Source organism: Mustelus asterias, chromosome 7 (genome assembly GCF_964213995.1).
Source record: "Mustelus asterias chromosome 7, sMusAst1.hap1.1, whole genome shotgun sequence".
In the NCBI taxonomy this organism is placed as follows: Eukaryota; Metazoa; Chordata; class Chondrichthyes; order Carcharhiniformes; family Triakidae; genus Mustelus; species Mustelus asterias.
The window spans coordinates 77,505,513-77,523,497 of NC_135807.1; the positions used below are offsets into that span (position 1 = coordinate 77,505,513).

At 41.1% G+C, this 17,985-nt stretch overlaps 1 protein-coding gene across 1 annotated transcript in view; it reads right to left on the reverse strand.

Moving 5' to 3' along the window:
• Positions 1 to 17,985, reverse strand: part of ncoa2 (nuclear receptor coactivator 2) — a 266,392-nt gene that overhangs the window by 110,789 nt on the left and 137,618 nt on the right. The window contains exon 4 of the mRNA XM_078216293.1: positions 1,542 to 1,649. Coding sequence (XP_078072419.1) covers positions 1,542 to 1,630 — 89 coding nt within the window. The 5' untranslated portion in view covers positions 1,631 to 1,649. The remainder of the gene's footprint in view (positions 1 to 1,541; positions 1,650 to 17,985) is intronic.

The window sequence follows — 17,985 nt, forward strand, 5'->3', positions numbered from 1 at the left end:
TTCTATCCCTTTTCCCCCTCACGTTTAGCTGGCCTCCCATTAAATACATTCATACTATATTCGCCTCAAATCACTGGTAACAAGTTCCACACTTCCATAACTCTGATAAAGAAGTTTTTCCCGAATTCCTTTTGGAATCGTTAGTCTTTACCTTATATTTATGAACCTTAGTTTTGGACTCATCCCCCGAGTAGAAGCGTTTTCTCTATGCTTCCCCTATGAATCCCTTCATAGTTTTAAAGGCCTCTACTAGTTCACCTCTCAAGCCTTTACATTTCTACGGATGGTTCAGTCTTTCCAATATTATCTCTATTCTGATACTGTTTGTGTAAATCTTGTTTGCATTTTCTCCACAGTTTCCCTCTGTAACAAGAATATGAACAGTACTCTAGTCTAACCAATGTCCTATTTATGTTTGATGTAATTTCAGACTCAAAACCCTGGGAAAAGTTTCACCTTGTTAAGTGAGGTGCAACTGGATTTTTAAATAAAACAACTAACTTCATAATAACAGTTCGTTACCCTTACTGACCCCCAAAAAGCTCATTTTATATTTATGGAATGTTAAATTGCTCTGCAATATTTTAAAAATCTACACATTTTTAAAAGCAGGCTGTTTTTATCTTTATTTCATTTGCATCATAACATTTAATTCACAATCTGAAAAGTTAAATTAAAAGATCTGGAGTGCTTTTAACTTCCTGGTTTTTCATGTGTGGATATTTTAATTTGATTGATCGACTTCCAGCTTGCTGACAGCTGCTGGATGTCATAACAGCCCCTCGATTTGGCGCCAGATTTAAAATGGTGTCAGGAAAAGGGAAATTCCTGCCACGGAGTCCTCTAGATCTTTTGTGGTCAGCTTTCTGTGGGGGTCAGTGCTGAGTGTCCGTGTTTCGCCATTGACCACTAAATCCAGGCTATAGTGTTCACCCCTCCTCTTCACTTATACAGACATTTACCCACTCTTTCTGCAAAAGTGCCACTATCATTATTAAAGGGCTTTTACAATTTAAAAAAAGGGTATTATAATTATACAGCTGGTTAAGAAACTGAGCCAAACATAACTGAAAGATCTCAAGCTTTTAAATTAGCTAGTTTCAGCAAGGGCTATATTTGGCTTCAACAGGCCTGGGTTCGACAACGAGGAGGCAGCAGAGAAGGGAAAGGGAACAAAAGTTTAACTGAGGTACCTGATCAACACAGTTATTGCTAGAGAAATGTGTATGTGGACATTGGCTGAGGACAGAATGAGACTACCGGGAGTAAATGGGATGACAAAGAGTAAATCGGGGTGCCATCATGCACAGAAATATCCAGTTCTAGACCTCAGATCAGATTCTCAATTCATTTAGCAAAGCAAAGCATTTCAGGGGAAGCTAAAATAGCAGAAAACTACACATTTACTGTAAACAGCGACAAAATACGTCTAAAGAAAAGAAGTTGAACTTGATATACTAATGGGACGTCCCTTCACTGTAAGAAATTAAAACACTGAACCTAATCCAGAATTAATTAATTCCACTAACTGTAAATCTTACCTCGGTCGTGGATGGTCACATGGCGATTCCTTGCGTTTTCTTGAGTCTATTCTGGCCGGGTCAGAGGAATTTTCACCCATTCCACTCATCTTGTGGACATATAAGCAGCTAGTGAAGTTAAAAGAGATGTTTCAATTAACACCATGAAAAAGCACTGAGCGTTCTCAGTTTTAATGCCTGGTAGGTTCAGTACAAGTTTCTATGCTTATTTGTCTGGTATAATTCTACTGATGCTCAAGTTCCAATCTTGTTAATTCATTTGAGGTTTCATATTGAAAAACTGATATTCGTGTTAATCGTTAAGCATATTGAAACTTCATGTCATAAGCATAATATAGCTTAGCCAAATTTGCATAAATTATACAGCATGCAACTAACTCATGATAATCCTTCAGTATGATATAACCGAATGTTAGCACAATTATAGCACGGAGGAAAACACATTATGGCCTGAACTTTTCAGATGGTGGGGCATGAACCCCACCATTTGGAGAGTCAGTGAGGATGCGTTCCACTGATTCTGACAGTCTGGCTGTCATTTTATACTGAGTGTTAATGGGCAGCAGGCAGGACTTCTGTCCTCACTTGGAAGAAAGTTCCACCCTACAGAGCTGGCAGCCGACAGCTCTTCAACCTATCCAGGCACAGCACTGTAGTGGCCAGAGGAGGCACTGCAGCAAGGTCCCCAGACTATTTCGTACCCTGAGTTTTCTGACATCTTGTGGAGATGCCGGCGTTGGACTGGGGTGAACACAGTAAGAGTTTTAACAACACCAGGTTAAAGTCCAACAGGTTTATTTGGTAGCAAACACCATTAGCTTTCGGAGCCAGCCAGCCAAAAATGGAGGCTGGGCAGGAAAAGGCCCTCAAGTGACCACTTAATAGCCTTAATGGGGCATGGACAGGTTTCCCATCCGAGACCCTGCTTGCCCCTGCATAAAATCAGGTCCAGTGTGAATCGAGCCCATTCAATGTCATGCTCCCTCACCCACCTCAAGACCCTTCAAGTGGAATGTAAAATTCAGGCTTATGCATAAATGTATACTTTGATATGAAATGTCAGTACTATAGGGAAGAGAAAAAGCAGAAATTTACCACAGGACACAAAACCTAAAATCTCTGCCTAACTTTACACCAATCCTGACCAATGGAAACTACCTTTGGTCAGATAAATTCAATTGCTTTACAAAAACATGATCAAAAATAGCAGTGGTATAAATTCAATAGCAAAATACAAAATATTTTCAATCGGTGAACACAGTAAGTGAAGGTAGTTCCGATCATTGCACCACACAAGTTCTTGGTCAGCAAGTGTTGTTAACCTGCTACTTGACCAAGGAAGGTTTGTTTCTAGCTAAACCCAAACAGATACTTGCCGTCAGTGGTAACTCTCACCTTCTCCAGAAGGCCATGTGTAAAGCCCCAACGCAAAGACATCAGCAGTTGAGACTTAATCTCAGCTGATACACTAGTGAAGGACTGCTGCATTGTTAAAAGGTGCTCACTTTTAGATGGGATGATAAACCAAGGCCCCAAATTCCCTCTCAGGGAATCACTGAAAATACAATGATCAAACAGGAAGATGTTCTCTTGATCAACACACCACTAACTTGCCTTGATGCTATCCCATCTGAAAGAACAGCTAACTCAACATTTGCCCAGCTGTGTAACCAGAACATTGGGGTCTGTTTTGGCTGTTATGTAATGCCTATATAATGAAAGATGCAGTTCAAGTGATTCTCAGGGATGTATGATCTTTATCAATGACTTGGATGAACAGCAATCCATATTAATGACGTGGACGAAGGGGCCAACTATATTGTAACCAAGTTTGCTGAATATACTAGAGATAGGTAGGAAAGCAAGTTGGGATGAGGATGCAGAGTCTGCAAAGGGATACAGATCGGTTAAGAAAGTGGGTAAAAATTTGGCAGATGACAAGTAATGTGGGAAAATGTGAAGTCGCCACTTTGGCAGGAAGAATAGAAAAGCAGAATTTTACTTAACTGAAGAGAGGCTGCAGCACAGTGGTGTTTGGATGCCCTTGCACATGAATCACAGAGTTAGCAATAGGCACAGCAAGTATTTCTGAAGACAAATGGAATGTTGGCCTTTATTGCAACAAGGATGGAGTATAAAAGTAGGGAAGTTTGGTTACAATAGAGGGCCTTGAGGCAACACCTAGAGTGCTTTGCACAGTTCTGTTCTTCTTACTTGGACTGGGGGTAGTTCAGAGAAAGTTCATTGGAGTGGTTCCTGGGACAAAGGCTTGTGTTTTGAGGAAAGGTTGAACAGGTTGGGGCCTATATCCACTGGAGCTTAGAAAAATGAGGCATGATCTTTCTTTTAAGATTCTGAGGTGGCTCTATAGGATAGATGCCAAGAGGATGCTTCCCCTCATGGGAAGCAAATTTAGAATTGGGGCAGAGCTTAAAAACAATTGGTCTGTCATTGAAGACAGAGGCGAGGAGAAATTTCTTCTCTCATAGAAATCATAGAAACCCTACAGTACAGAAAGAGGCCATTCGGCCCATCGAGTCTGCACCGACCACAATCCCACCCAGGCCCTACCCCCATATCCCTACATATTTTACCCGCTAATCCCTCTAATCTACACATCCCAGGACACTAAGGGGCAATTTTTTAGCATGGCCAATCAACCTAACCCGCACATCTTTGGACTGTGGGAGGAAACCGGAGCACTCGGAGGAAACCCACGCAGACACGAGGAGAATGTGCAAACTCCACACAGACAGTGACCCAAGCTGGGAATCGAACCCAGGTCCCTGGAGCTGTGAAGCAGCAGTGCTAACCACTGTGCTACCGTGCCGCTCTCAGATGTATTAGTTTTTGAAACTCTCTTCCACAGACAGCACCGGAGACTGGGTTATGGAATATATTCAAGGCTGAGTCGGACAGATTTTTGATCTGCAAGGGAGGCAAGGATTATGGGAGGCAGGCAAGAAAGTGGAGTTAAGGCCACAATTGTGGGCGGCACGGTAGCACAGTGGTTAGCACTGCTGCTTCACAGCTCCAGAGACCTGGGTTCGATTCCCAGCTTGGGTCACTGTCTGTGTGGAGTTTGCACATTCTCCTCGTGTCTGCGTGGGTTTCCTCCGGGTGCTCCGGTTTCCTCCCACAGTCCAAAGATGTGCGGGTTAGGTCGATTGGCTATGCTAAAATTGCCCCTGAGATGCGTAGGTTAGCGGGATTAGTGGGTAAATCTGTAGGGATATGGGGGTAGGGCCTGGGTGGGATTGTGGTCGGTGCAGACGCGATGGGCCGAATGGCCTCTTTCTGTACTGTAGGGATTCTATCATTCTATCATCAGATCAGCCATGATCTTACTGAATGGCAAAGTAGGCTGGGTGGACAGAATGGCCTACACCTGCTCCTGTTTCTTATGGTTTTATGACTTGTCCATTGGTCTACTTCTGATAGTTAACTCCAAAGTTAACTGAAGATTACAAGATAGTTATAGAAGTTAGTTTGCAGATTTTGACCAATATATCAATTTGGTGACCAGCCGTAATAGTGGCTGAGAAAATGTATCCAAGGAGGACAGTTTAAGCAGTTTAAGCCAATACGAGTCACATCAGCAATAACTCATTCCACTTATAAAAACTACTTTTTGTTGACCTTTTAGATGCTTTCACAAAATTCCAATGGTGGCAGTGTTGGAGGATTAACACGTTTATGTGACAAGTAGGACACAAGCATTACTTGAGTTATCAGTCGTAGCAAAGTAGACTTTCCAAAAGGAACTAAAGTTTGAAAAATTTGCATAATGGATGCCATAACAAACCTAAGATAACACAGCACAAGTTTTTTGTGGTGTGATGCTTCTGTGCCTTTAAGAAATGCATTTCAATCATGTTTTTTGTCAGGGTTATGTTTGAAAATCAGCTCTGTTTTACAAGGTGCCAATTTGTCTGGAAAAACAGGACGCTTCAGGTTGAGAATTCAGGGTAATGACTAATTTTAGCTAATGGTGTGCTTCAGAGTTGATGCATTTTTGTTCACTTGGGTTTCCCTTGGAGTTTCAGTATATTTTGATTAGGTTCATTGATAAAAGACAGAGTCATGTGCAAATGGAAGCAGCTAAGCTTGCAGGGAAGTTATACAATTTCTCTTTTATTTTAAAGCAGTCATGTTTCTGCCTGGTCCTGAAAGAAGCAGCATGGTGGCAAAGTGAGAGTGGGACAATGGTTAGCACTGCTGCCTCACAACGACAAGGCCTCAGTCTCAATTCCAGCCTTGGGTGACTGCGTGTGGAATTCATATATTCTCCCCGTGTCTACTTGGGTTTCCTTCAGGTGCTCAGGTTTCCTCCCACGATCCAAAGATTTACAGGTTAGGTGGATTGGTTATGCTAAATTGTCCCTTAGTCTCTCAAGATGTCTCTCAAGGGAGATTAGCAGGGTAAATATGTGGGGTTACAGGGATAGGGCCTGGATAAGATACTCTGTCAGAGTCGGTGCAGACTCGATGGGTTGAATGGCCTCCTTTTGCATTGTAGGGAGTTTATGATTCTATGAAGCAAGAGTTGTCTTTCTGTCTCTCTCCACAGGTGTTTAAAAAGCTCTAGGATTGTTAACAAGTACAAGCATGCAAGCCTGTGTGTTGCTAACTGATTTTGAAGATAGGTTTTAAGTTTGCAAGAGAATTATTGCTTGAATTGGAACTAAGAGAGATAGATGAACAGTTAAGAATTATATCTGGTCATGTTTAAGTACTGTTAAAATATTTGTTATAGTTAAACTGTATTGTTAAATAAAGTTTATTTTGATAAAAGCTTCCTAGTGTGTCAATAGAATCACCTGCACTGAAACACCTTATCCTCACAATGATGAAGTAGCAAATAGTTGGGGTCTCGTCTAACTTGATAATATACTTTGGGGTTTCTGATCCGCACCCCAACAGTGGGCTATAGCTATAATAGCTGATGAATTAGTACAAAATGCCGAAGTTAAGCAAACCCATGTGTTACATAGAATTTTACAGTCAGAAAGAGTCCCATGGTCCAACAGGTCTATGCTGCTGTTCATACTTAACACGAGTCTCCACTTCTTGCATTCCACCCCATCAACACATCCCCCTCAAAGTGCATCTAAACTAAGCATTTCAGCCATTCCATATGGTAACAAGTTCCACATTCTCATAATTTTCTGAGAATGCATTTCTTTCTCCTGAAGTTTTTTTCCCCGAAATCTTTATTGGATTTATTAATGATTGTCTTATGGGCCTTAGTTTTGGACTTCCCCACAAGTGGAAACATCTCTTTACACCTACTCCATCAGACCCCCTCAGAACCGAAAAGGCTTCTATCAGGTCATTTCTCAGATATTTGCTTTTCTAGAGAAAAGAGCACCATCCTATTCAGTTTTTCATAGATTGCTGCCACACAGATGGAGGCCATTTAGCCCTTTTGAACAATTTATTAACCAGTTCCACTCCTAGCTCTTTCCCCATTAGTCTTGTAAGTTTCCTGATAGTTGTATCATTTCTCTCCGGTAGCATTCTTTAAATTCTTTTTGTACTTTCTCAACCTTCTATACTCCTTTTGTAAGAACTGTCAAAATACTCTGCATTTAATCATTTCTGGGCTTTGGAACTCTATTCCTTAATAAATTAATCCCAGTACCCTCTTCACAATTTAATGGCTTTGTTGACATGTGTTGTTATTTTTATTGAAAATTCTGATGAAATGTCAGACTCAAAATTTTACCTCCCATTTCTTTTTTCACAGATGCTGCCAGACCCGAGTACTTCCAGCATTTTCTGTTATTATTTATTATTGACGTATTAGATTTGCAGAAGCCCGATTGACTGGAATTCTAAGGGACTACCTTTAGTTTGATTGTACCTCTCCATTAATAACTAAATTGGTATACTGTTCATAACTGGAGCTGGAATATTACTCTGAAGCTTTCCAAATGTTAAGCACAAATAGCTTGCAAACATTAGCGATAGCAAAAAAAATAAAATGGACAGTACAAAATAAAAATGTAACAGGGCAATAGTGCTGAAGAGGAACAGAACGCAACACAATAAGTTAATATAAGGGCAGGGGAAGAGAAAAGGTGCAAGAAATAGAAAGTAGCATACGCACCAAATGAATGACTATCTTTTTAAAATTCAGATTGTAGTCCTGATAGATATGTCCTTCAGGTATATTTGAGAAAAGTAACTTTAAAATGTCATCAAATGTTCAATTTAGAAAAATACTGAATAATGAAAGTGCTCCTTTTCATGTTATGAAAATGTCCTATGACCCAAAATATTTCCCTTATGTTATAAATTACCCCTTCGTGTCCCGGGATGTGTATGTTAGAGGGATTAGTGGGGTAATGTGGGGTTTCGGGGTTCGGGCCTGGGTGGGATTGGTGTCGGTGCAGACTCAATGGGCCAAACAGCCTCCTTCTGCACTGTAGGGTTTCTATGATTCTATCAAACTACATTGCTATTCTATTGTCACTACTTTTTTTGATTTCAAGGTGCTGTTCACATTGCTGCATCTGCCACTGTGCTCACCAAACAGGAAAGGATGTGTTGTCAAAGCGAAAGTCAAAACCACTATTTTAATCTTAAAAAAAAAAGAATTAGTGTCAACGCGATCCACAAGACAGAGAAACTGCTCAAAAGAGTTAACTCTTTGAGCACCACACTTTTTCCACAAGAACATTCTTGTGCAAGGCACTGCAACTATTATGATGACCTATAGGCCTCTAACACTAGTCACAGTGAAATCAGGTGTCTGGTGCTGTTACCTCTTGTTGCCTTGCCTTTTCTATGCATGTATAATGAAGATATAAACACACTCAAGAGGAACATTCAACAGTTCCACTGTGTCCTTCCACAAGAAAGGAAATTCAATCTTAGTTTACACTACCAATACCATGGGGAGCAATCTCCACAGATGTTTTTCCACTCGCCTGCCTTAACTCAGGCAGAAGTGCTGTAGAAACCTTAACAACCATGGTTCAAATGGTCCTTGTGTCATTTTGCCAGGGTTTTCTGCGCCTTTTCCAGCAATGTTTTGATAGGTCAGTGGCAGAGACCACACTGAAACTTTGCCCATTGTCAGCTGATTCAGTCTACCAGCTTTTTTTTTGGTTATCTTATTAATTATCTTACTAAAATCCAAGAAAATGATACATGCACACACACTCACAAAGTTACCTCCAATAGAGATGCCAAAAATGTTGACGCTGGGGACAGGATACATGCAACAATGAATGGGTTACATAGAATTACCCACAAATGTGAGATTCCCAAAAGTTGGAGCCCTGTTTTTCTACTCTACAAGCTGAGGATTTTTAAACTGAATGAGTAGGTTTGATGGACCAAATGGCTGTTTCTTATCTCATGGCCTGTTCACTGGTCTACTTTTGGTAGTTAACTTCAAATTCAACTGTGAAGATTACAAGATAGTTAAAGAAGTTAGTTGGCAGATTTTGACTGACAGTTCAATTAGGTGACCAGTACTGAAGGCAGGTTTTAACACCAGTGCAGTAGACAGGGACTGCTCAGAACTCTGAGGGCGAGATCAAAAGGAGATTCTAAGCCACTTTTGGCCCCACAAGCCGCTCCTTGGACAGCTCTGACCTAAAGCAGTGTGTGCAGTTTTCAAATTCTCACTTCAGGTAGGATGAGGCTGAGCTGAAAAACACATCAGAAGGGGCTGTGATAAAGTTACATACGAGTATGACTCAAGGATATGAGCATCTTCTAACTAGAAAGATGACAACTGGATGGAGATAGAATTGAGGCATTCAAAATCTAGCCAAATACTTAGATAGCACAAAGAAAGCCCAGTGACAAATTATTTACTGATATTACGCCTCTTCTGCAGGAAACTGCTTTCTTTAGCTTGTTAAATAATCATAGCAGCATGATTAACATCAATAACATAACTCGGTGGCTTAAGGACACACACCCACGTATCCACTGGAAGACAACTGCTCCATTGTGCATTTCTGTCGAAGCATTTCTTTTGAAAATGAAGTAATTGGGGCAACAAAGTTGCATTAAATTTAAAAAGGAAATACTTCCAGGGTCAATTAAATAAGCATATTGACCAACAAGTAGCATGCTAGAAAATCCCGAGACTCTATTCTCAGTAATTAAGGCAGGCACATTTGGAGGCAAAAAGTGTCAGTTCCAAACTGTTATCCACTACATTTTCTTACAAAGTGTTTGCGTCTGTCTGGTGAAAACAGTCTTCACCTCGAGGCCTTCACATTTAAGCTATAAATGAAGGATGGACCAGTTAAATGAAGCATCAGGTGTCTGTTGGTACCCATGAAACCAAACAGTAGGCAAGTAAAATGGCAAGAAAGGTTGGTTTAACTATACTTTATGCTTGCATTTTGCAATGCACAAATATAATTTTGGCATATTTGTAGAAGCAATGATCGTGTATCTTTTAACCTTGCTTCTTCCAGACTCGTGTCCAGGTTCTCTGAACCTCAACTTCAATATGGGAGAGAATGTGTACTCGATAAATGGCAAACAAACTCTACCTTTGTGGATTTCTTAGTATTAGGATTTTGGACACACAGCTAACCACCAAAAAATATGACCTTTGTAGGGGGTGAAATAGAGTGTCCTTTGCTCCTCCCACCATTGACAGGAGCTGGAGTATCTCTTTCCAACAACTAGCAGTTAGATTTCACTTCATTCCTCTTTCTTAGACAGCCCCTTGGGATTAAGAATGACCTGCTTCCACTCTGGGTTCAATAGGATCCAAATGGTTGATAAGTCAAGTGTGTGATCTGCAGACGCTGCCACATGCAGGACAAGTGGCTCTTGGAGGGTCAGGTAATGAGTTGTTTGGAGGTTTGTGCACTCACTCGAATGCCTAAAATCCACCTCTGCACGTTGCTGATAAAATCTCCATTATCCAAGTCTTCGAAGCATATAGGTTTGCAAGGGTCACTGCTGCCTAGTAAACCATGACCTTAGTCTCGGGTTCAAGATTCTATACTTAAATATGATTTTCCGCAGAAGGTCAAAGGTTGGCACAATGGAGGTAATAATGAATTTTATCAAACTGTGGCAGACTGAAAGACAGTCGTCCTACAGCTGTCAGAAATCAAAAGTGCATCTTCAAATCTACCTTTTAAAGAACAAGACGATGGGTCGGAAGGGTGCAAAAGATCCAACAATTAATGGACACCAACAACATGCATGTGTTCTTTGGGCTGTCAAAATGTCTGGGCCCAAGCACCCAGCAGAGAGCCAAGTACAGAGGGGATCTCATCAAGACAGGGTGGCCATCAGTGCTCGCAAGAGAGAACATTTTGAAGAACCCCTCAATGAGATTCTGGCTTCAACTTGAACGCCCTGAACTCCATTTCCCAATATCCCTCCTCATGCCCCTCATCTTGGGGAAAGCAGTGCATGCTGGTACACCTCAGGGATGCTATGACATGGCATATTTGGAAAGGAAAACAAGTCCAATTGGAGTGACAGAGGCGTCTCCCTGCTGACTGACAAAAGGAAGATCGTGACCAGGATCCTCAATAGCCTCCTCCCTGTGGCCAATGGGCCCCACCTTGCTATACATGAACAAAACTGTAACTCCAAAATAAAGATTTCCTCTAGGGTCTGGAAATGCAGCAAAACGGATTCCATGAGCCATGATAGTTATGCACAGTCAGAAAGGCATGATACTACATTCTTATCATAATTCTCCAACAGCAGTTTGAGTGTATAGAAAATTCTTAATACTTGCTGCAACAGGTTTATGCCCTTTGGGTCTATATAAAAGAATGCAACTTCCTAGCAATATGTGACTTTATTCAGTTTCCACTGTTAATTCTAAGATGTAACCCCAAAAGGAAAATGGCAATCCTGCCCTCAACAAACACTTGGGTGAAACCCTCGTGGGACTTGTCTGGTAGAATAGGCAAAGTGTAGCTCTGGAAGCACTAGGTATTCTCAAGCTGTTCCCTAGAAACCTAATCAGTCACAAGCCAAAGATTCTTTTTCATTTCAGGAAGTCTCAAAAACAAGAACTTAATCTTGTTAAGACTCAACTACATAACCAGGACTCTGATTCGGAACCGCAAGCTTTGGGGACAGGTTATTCTGGTTGCATCCTTGGGTTCAGCAATTTGCATGTTGCTGCTAACAGTTCAACATCACAATGCATTTGAAACTTCGCATAATGTAACAAAATTATGCAGCAAATTCACAAATGCATGTTTATTTTGTCCATAAGGAGCCAGTTTTAGTCCTTTTGCCTGGTTTTTCTGTGGGAACACAACAGGACTCAGATGAAATTCAAAGTGAAGGACTTAATGCTCTGTTCCCACTTGCTATGATTTTGGAGTGAGCTGGGAAATAGGTCGAAGGCTGTCAGCAGAAACAGGCAATGGCTTCATTCACTTGTACAAGTCGGGGTTCCATTATGTACAACTTTGAAAATGAGTGATGCCTATGCTACACTATCCCCACTCTCACACTGCAAGGCAGCTAGATTAGTGTCCCTTAAAGGGACTACTGGGACAACTGTATGGTTTTGGGGGAGGAGCAGGGATTTTTTTCCTATGCCTTCACAAAAACCATGTCACCCACTTCACCTTCTGCTGAGGGAATCCCAAGTCCCTTTTATGTATCAGTTGCCAGATCAGCTACATAGCTGAGCCAGTGGATCCACCACCACCTTACCAATCATGCATTCCTTTGACATCATTCCATATAAGCATAGAATCCCTACGATGCAGAAGGAAGCCATTCAATCCATCGAGTCTGCACCGACTCATTGACAGAGTATCTTGCCCAGGCTCTCTCTCCGTAACCCCACACATTTACCACGGCCAATTCACCTACATCTTTGGGAGGAAACCAGCGCATCCGGAGGAAACCCACACAGACACGGAGAGAACGTGGAAACTCCGCACAATCACCCAAAGCTGGAACTGAACCCAGGTCCCTGGCGCTCTGAGGCGACAGTGCTAACCACTGTGCCACTTTGGCTTCTCCCATTTTATTTGGGGGTCACCACAATTCTAGTCAGTCAGCCATTCCTATTCCAATTCTGTGTTTAAGTCTTTTGCAAATTCATTTTTTCATCTGACGTCAGGCTTTCCTCTTCTTGGCAGTCCCATCTCCATCATCATATTTCCTCTTTCTCCCTCCACTAAATGACCACATCACTTCAATCTATTCTCGGTTTTTTTTTTGGTCTCCCACAACCTTCACTAACCCCCTGATGTGCTGGTTCCTGATTTTGTCTTTTCTCATTACGCCACACATCCATCTAAGCATCCACGTCTCATTAGTATCTAGTCATTATTCCTGTCTTCTTAGTGTTGCCCGAGTTTCTACACTATTTAAGAAAGCCCATCTCACACTCTCTTGTAGATTCTTCCTTTCAGTTTCAGGTGATACTTTTCTATCCACTGTGCTTCTTCCAAGTACACCAACCAGAGTTAATCCATTGCTTAATTTCCACACTTATCTTCTGCCAACATTGACTCTTGAAACGACTCATTTTCTCCAAGTCTTCGCCCAGAATCTTTACATGTTTACTCTGACCCTCTTCCCGAGGCTCAAACCGACAGTCCATTAATTGGGTCTTTGGTTTACTGATCTGCATACCCTGGTCTTCCAATACTTTTCTCCAGGTACTCGGCCATGTTCTCATTCTCCCCACCACCCAGCTCAACCATTGACCTCATTCCCTCAATGTCATTGGTATCGTTTTAGTGTTTTGGCATTGGAAACGTGGAAGATACAGTATTTGGATGAGTAAAATAATTTTTATTATTGCTTAGTAGTATTTGATCACTGTTTTATGCTCAGGTTAATATTCATATCTATGCTGATTTTGGGTTCACACATTTGAGGTCAGGCATTCCAACATCTTCTATAATCCAGAAAATTCCAAAATCCAAAAATGACCCAAGCATTCCAGACTGGAAAGGTTACAGCGTGTATGAACGTGTTTACTTTTTAAAAGGACCCACCTGCATCCTTGCAATGCATTAATGATCTGGTTACAAATAAAGCTGCAAGCCATATTTCTGTGAATAAAGAGATCAGTTATGTCTCATTAAAGTGATGAAACCTGGTCAATTTAGTTAGTTAGTTAATTTATTAGTCACAAGTAAGGCTTACACTGCAATTTGAAAATTAGGTGGAAGAAATGACACCCCTAGTTCATGTTTCAACTTTACCATCTGAGCAGAAGTTAGTTTACATCCACCAACAGGAATGAATTGACACAGAGCCAAATATTCACCTACTGCTGATAATTAAAATACATTTCATTCAAAATGAATGCAACAATTGGTTGTTAGTCAATCTTGCCTTGCAATAAAAGTGAGATTGCAATTCAATCTCCAATATTCACTATATGCTCACTACTTCCTACACCACCTTGACTGCACTTCCACACACCCTGCTTCTCGTAGTCCTCTATTTTACTCTCCCAGGGTCCCTGCCTCTACCGCATCTGTTCTGACTATGCCAGTTTCCATTCCAGTATTTCTGATGTCTTCTTTTTCCCTTCGACTGAGGAGTCTCCACCCACTGTGGTTGACAAGGACCACAACTATGTTCGTTCCATTCCCCGCACTCTGCTCTCAACTCTCTCTAACCCCCAGCAGTCACCTCAGGCTATGAAACTTTATTTGTCTTCGCACGCCATCTCCTCAGCCTTTACATTCAATGCATCACCCATCATTTCCACCATCTCCAGCATCATGGCGCACCTAGCACATCTCTGTCCCCACAACTTTCAAATTTTAAAAGGGATCGTTCCCTGGTCCACTCTTCAATTGCCCCCAAAGCTCCCTCCACTTCCCGCGGCACTTTGGCCCTTTCCCCTCTTCCCTTTTACCACCCAAGACCCCAAACACCTTCCGGATGAAGCAGTAATTTACTTAACTTCTTGCAACTTAATATTCTGCGTTCACAACAAGGTCTCTCTACATTAGGGAGACAAGGGCGTTTACCTTATGGAACATCTTCATTCAGTCCAAACATTACTCCAAGCTTTCAGTTGGGTCATTTCAATTTTCTTCTCCATCCCCACTCCAACTCCTCTTGTCCTCAGTTGCCTATACTGTTCCGATAAAATGCAACATCAGCTCCAGGAACAACTTTACAGCGTTCCAGACTCAGCATCAAGTTCAACAATTTCCTTGTCCCACTGCCATCCATTTTCACTTTGCATTGACATCTCTTGACATTTAATCTTTCCTACCTTCTACCCCATCACTGACCTTCCCTTCTGTTCATTCCTTCCCTCCAAGTTTAACTAGACTTTTTAAGATGGCTATGTTTTAAACTGACTCATTTATTTTAAGGTAAAATGGAGCAGCTTGGAGAAGGATATGACCTATGGAATCTGCCCAAATCCATGTAGCCTCATTATGAAATCTGCCCAGAGACAAGTCAGTGTGTCCTGGTTGTGAAGCTAAAATTGTATACATTTGCGAAGCTAAGGGCTGAGTAAAGGAGTACTGTACCAGAATCAAACTTTTCATGTTTAATAAAGGTTTTGTTTCTCGTTGTTAAAACTGATTAGGGGTCCTCCACGTTTTCTAAAAATAGTAAAAGTTATGGTCTTTTAAGCCAGGGTTTCGTACTGGGATCTTCCTATCCAGTTATAACACCAACGGAGATCATTACAGTCTTAAAATGTGATATCTTGTGCAATTCCTTTGCATCAGTCACTGGGAAAATTCATATCTGTTTTTAAAAGTTGTCTACGGGGAATGTAAAAAATACTACTGATGGATTTCTTTTTAATCTGCAGATCTTTAAAAAGGTTAACATGGTGGTGGGGAGTTAGTATGCTTATATTAAGTACTTTTTGCACAGATCCTTATGATGAATGAAAATATGTAAAATATCCCATTACAGAATAATTATTTCTTTAATAGGATACATACCACCAACTCCAAATAATGAGGGATTTAACTTAGTTTATGAAATGTCTGCTTTTATTATTTGTCTCTATTTAAAAAACATAACCCATTCATGTTTTGTTTCCACACACCCTTACCTATCTCACATCAAATTAATACATCAGTCCTGACCAATTCTGAATCAATAATTTCCTCTCGAGAATCGGGCTCCTTTAAAGTATCAGGAGGACATTCAGCCTATGTTGCCCATGTCAGCTCTTTGAAAGAGCTGTCTAATTTTGACCCACATCCCAACGTTTTCCCCATTACCCTGCAAATTAGTCAACTTCAAGTCACATGCCAAATTGTCTTTGAAATCTCCTATGGAATCTGCTTCCACCACCCTTTCAAGTCATGCACTCCAGATAATAACAATCCTCTCTGTGAAAACATTTGTTTCTTTTATGAATTATTTAAAGTCTGAGCGCTGGTTACTGATCCACTTGCCAGCAGAAGCAGTTTCTCCTTCCTTGCTTTATCAAAATCTCGGAGGTCTTTACTTGGCCTTCTCTGCTCTAATGAGAGCAATCCTAGCATCTCCAATCTCTTCACCTAACTAAACTTTCCCATCCTTGGCACCGCCTGGTGAATCCTTTCCAAGGCCTTGACATCCTTCCTAAATTGTGGTGCCCAGAAATGTACACAATACTCCAACTGAGGCCTATCCAGAATTTTTTAAAAGACTTCCTTCTTTTTGTACTCAATGCCCCTATTTATAAAGCAAAGTATCCCTATCCTATACACTTTCTGAACAGCCTCCTCAACTTTCCCTGCCACCTCCATGGAGGTTCAAACTCTTTGCTCTTGCACACCCTTCAAAATAGGATTTCGATTATACTGCCTCTATGTATTTTCTCCCAAAATGCATCACTTCATATTCATCCGCTTTAAATTGCATCTGTCTATTTCATCCAACTATGTCCTCCTTATGTCTCTACAACCAATCTCCTCACTTGTTTGCTATGTTGCCAAGTTTTGGTCAGCTGCATGCTTCAAAAATTCCATCCCTAAACTCAAGTCCAGTCACTTTTATATTAAAAAAAGCAATGGTCCTAATACTGATCTCTGTGGGCCCCTCCCCACCCCCACCGCATGTTTCTCTCAAAACAAAGAACAAATTTATTCACCAATATTCTGTTTCCCATCCCTCAGCCAATTACATATTCCAGGTTACATCATTCATTTAACCCAATGTCCTTCTATCTTCTGAGGTTTGTTTTGTGGGATTTTATTAATTTTTGATGGCACATATATAGACAATATCTACTTCACCTTCATTTTACTCTCACTGTTACTTCATCAAAAACACAAATCAGATGAGTCAAATATGATTTACACGTAACAATTCCTTCATTAGCCCTAGCCTGCTGCTTCCATAAACTTTCCTTCTTTTAGTTCCTGATCAGTCCCACCATTCCTTTAACTATCCTTTTACGTTTTGTAGGTTTACTTTAGAAGGGATTTTTGGGCTCCATTTTCTATCAACCGCCCTTTACTCTTATATTCTCTCTTTGTCTTTCTTGTATCCTTTTTCAACTCCCCCCCCCCCCACTCTTCAATGTCAGCCCGGTTTACTATTATTCTATTCAGTCCCTAATATTGAATATAAACCCCCTTTTTCTATTTAATTTAATTGCTACTTCTTGTGTCATCCAGGGAGATCTAGCCTTGGAAGTCCTTCAGGGAAAATGCTTGGTTCTCCTTTAACTGTTTCAACCACCCGACCCCCAACAAACAAAGTCGATAGTCAGGTGATTGAAGCTCTGCAGTATCATTTTCTCTGGCCTCCAGATTTACTCCTCTACCATCCCCACAATATTACACTATTTGGGCTCTAATGTAAATACCATCAATTCTTTTCTGTTCCTTAACTCTAACCAAATAGATTCAATCTATAAACCCTCCAACATTTCATCCGTGTAGAGCTTCCATGATGTGGAGATGCCAGCGTTGGACTGGGGTAAACACAGTCCAACACCGGCATCTCCACTTCATGGCTACCATCGACACCGCAAACTGCCGGCTCCAAGTGGAGAGGATCTCCAAGAAGATCGCACATATCGACCTAGAGTTTCTATCCCAGATATTTCAGTGAGTGAATGTATCCCAGAAACATCTTCAGTACAGGCTGTGTGGAAGGACACCCCTGGACCACCTTCCTCCTCGAGAGGTGTTTGCCTAAGGCCTTCGGTCAAGGGCTGCGCTCTCAATGGTTGGTTGTGAAGAATGCAAAAACGTATGAGCAAGGTTCTCCATAAATGCAAGTTTTCACAACGACCAAAGTGTTTAACAGCCAATGGAATATTTTTGAAGAGCGGCTATTGTTGTTTATAGGGAACTGGAGCAATCAATTTGACACAGAACTGCAGCACTTAAACTGATGGGCCCAACCCAAGTTATATTCTGCATTCTCCTTAGAAACAGTGGTCCTAATCTATGTGCCTGACCTATTTCAATATTCCTTTATACTCCTTTCCTTCAGTCACCCAGCTAACATTTTTAAATGTAAACCTGGCCTC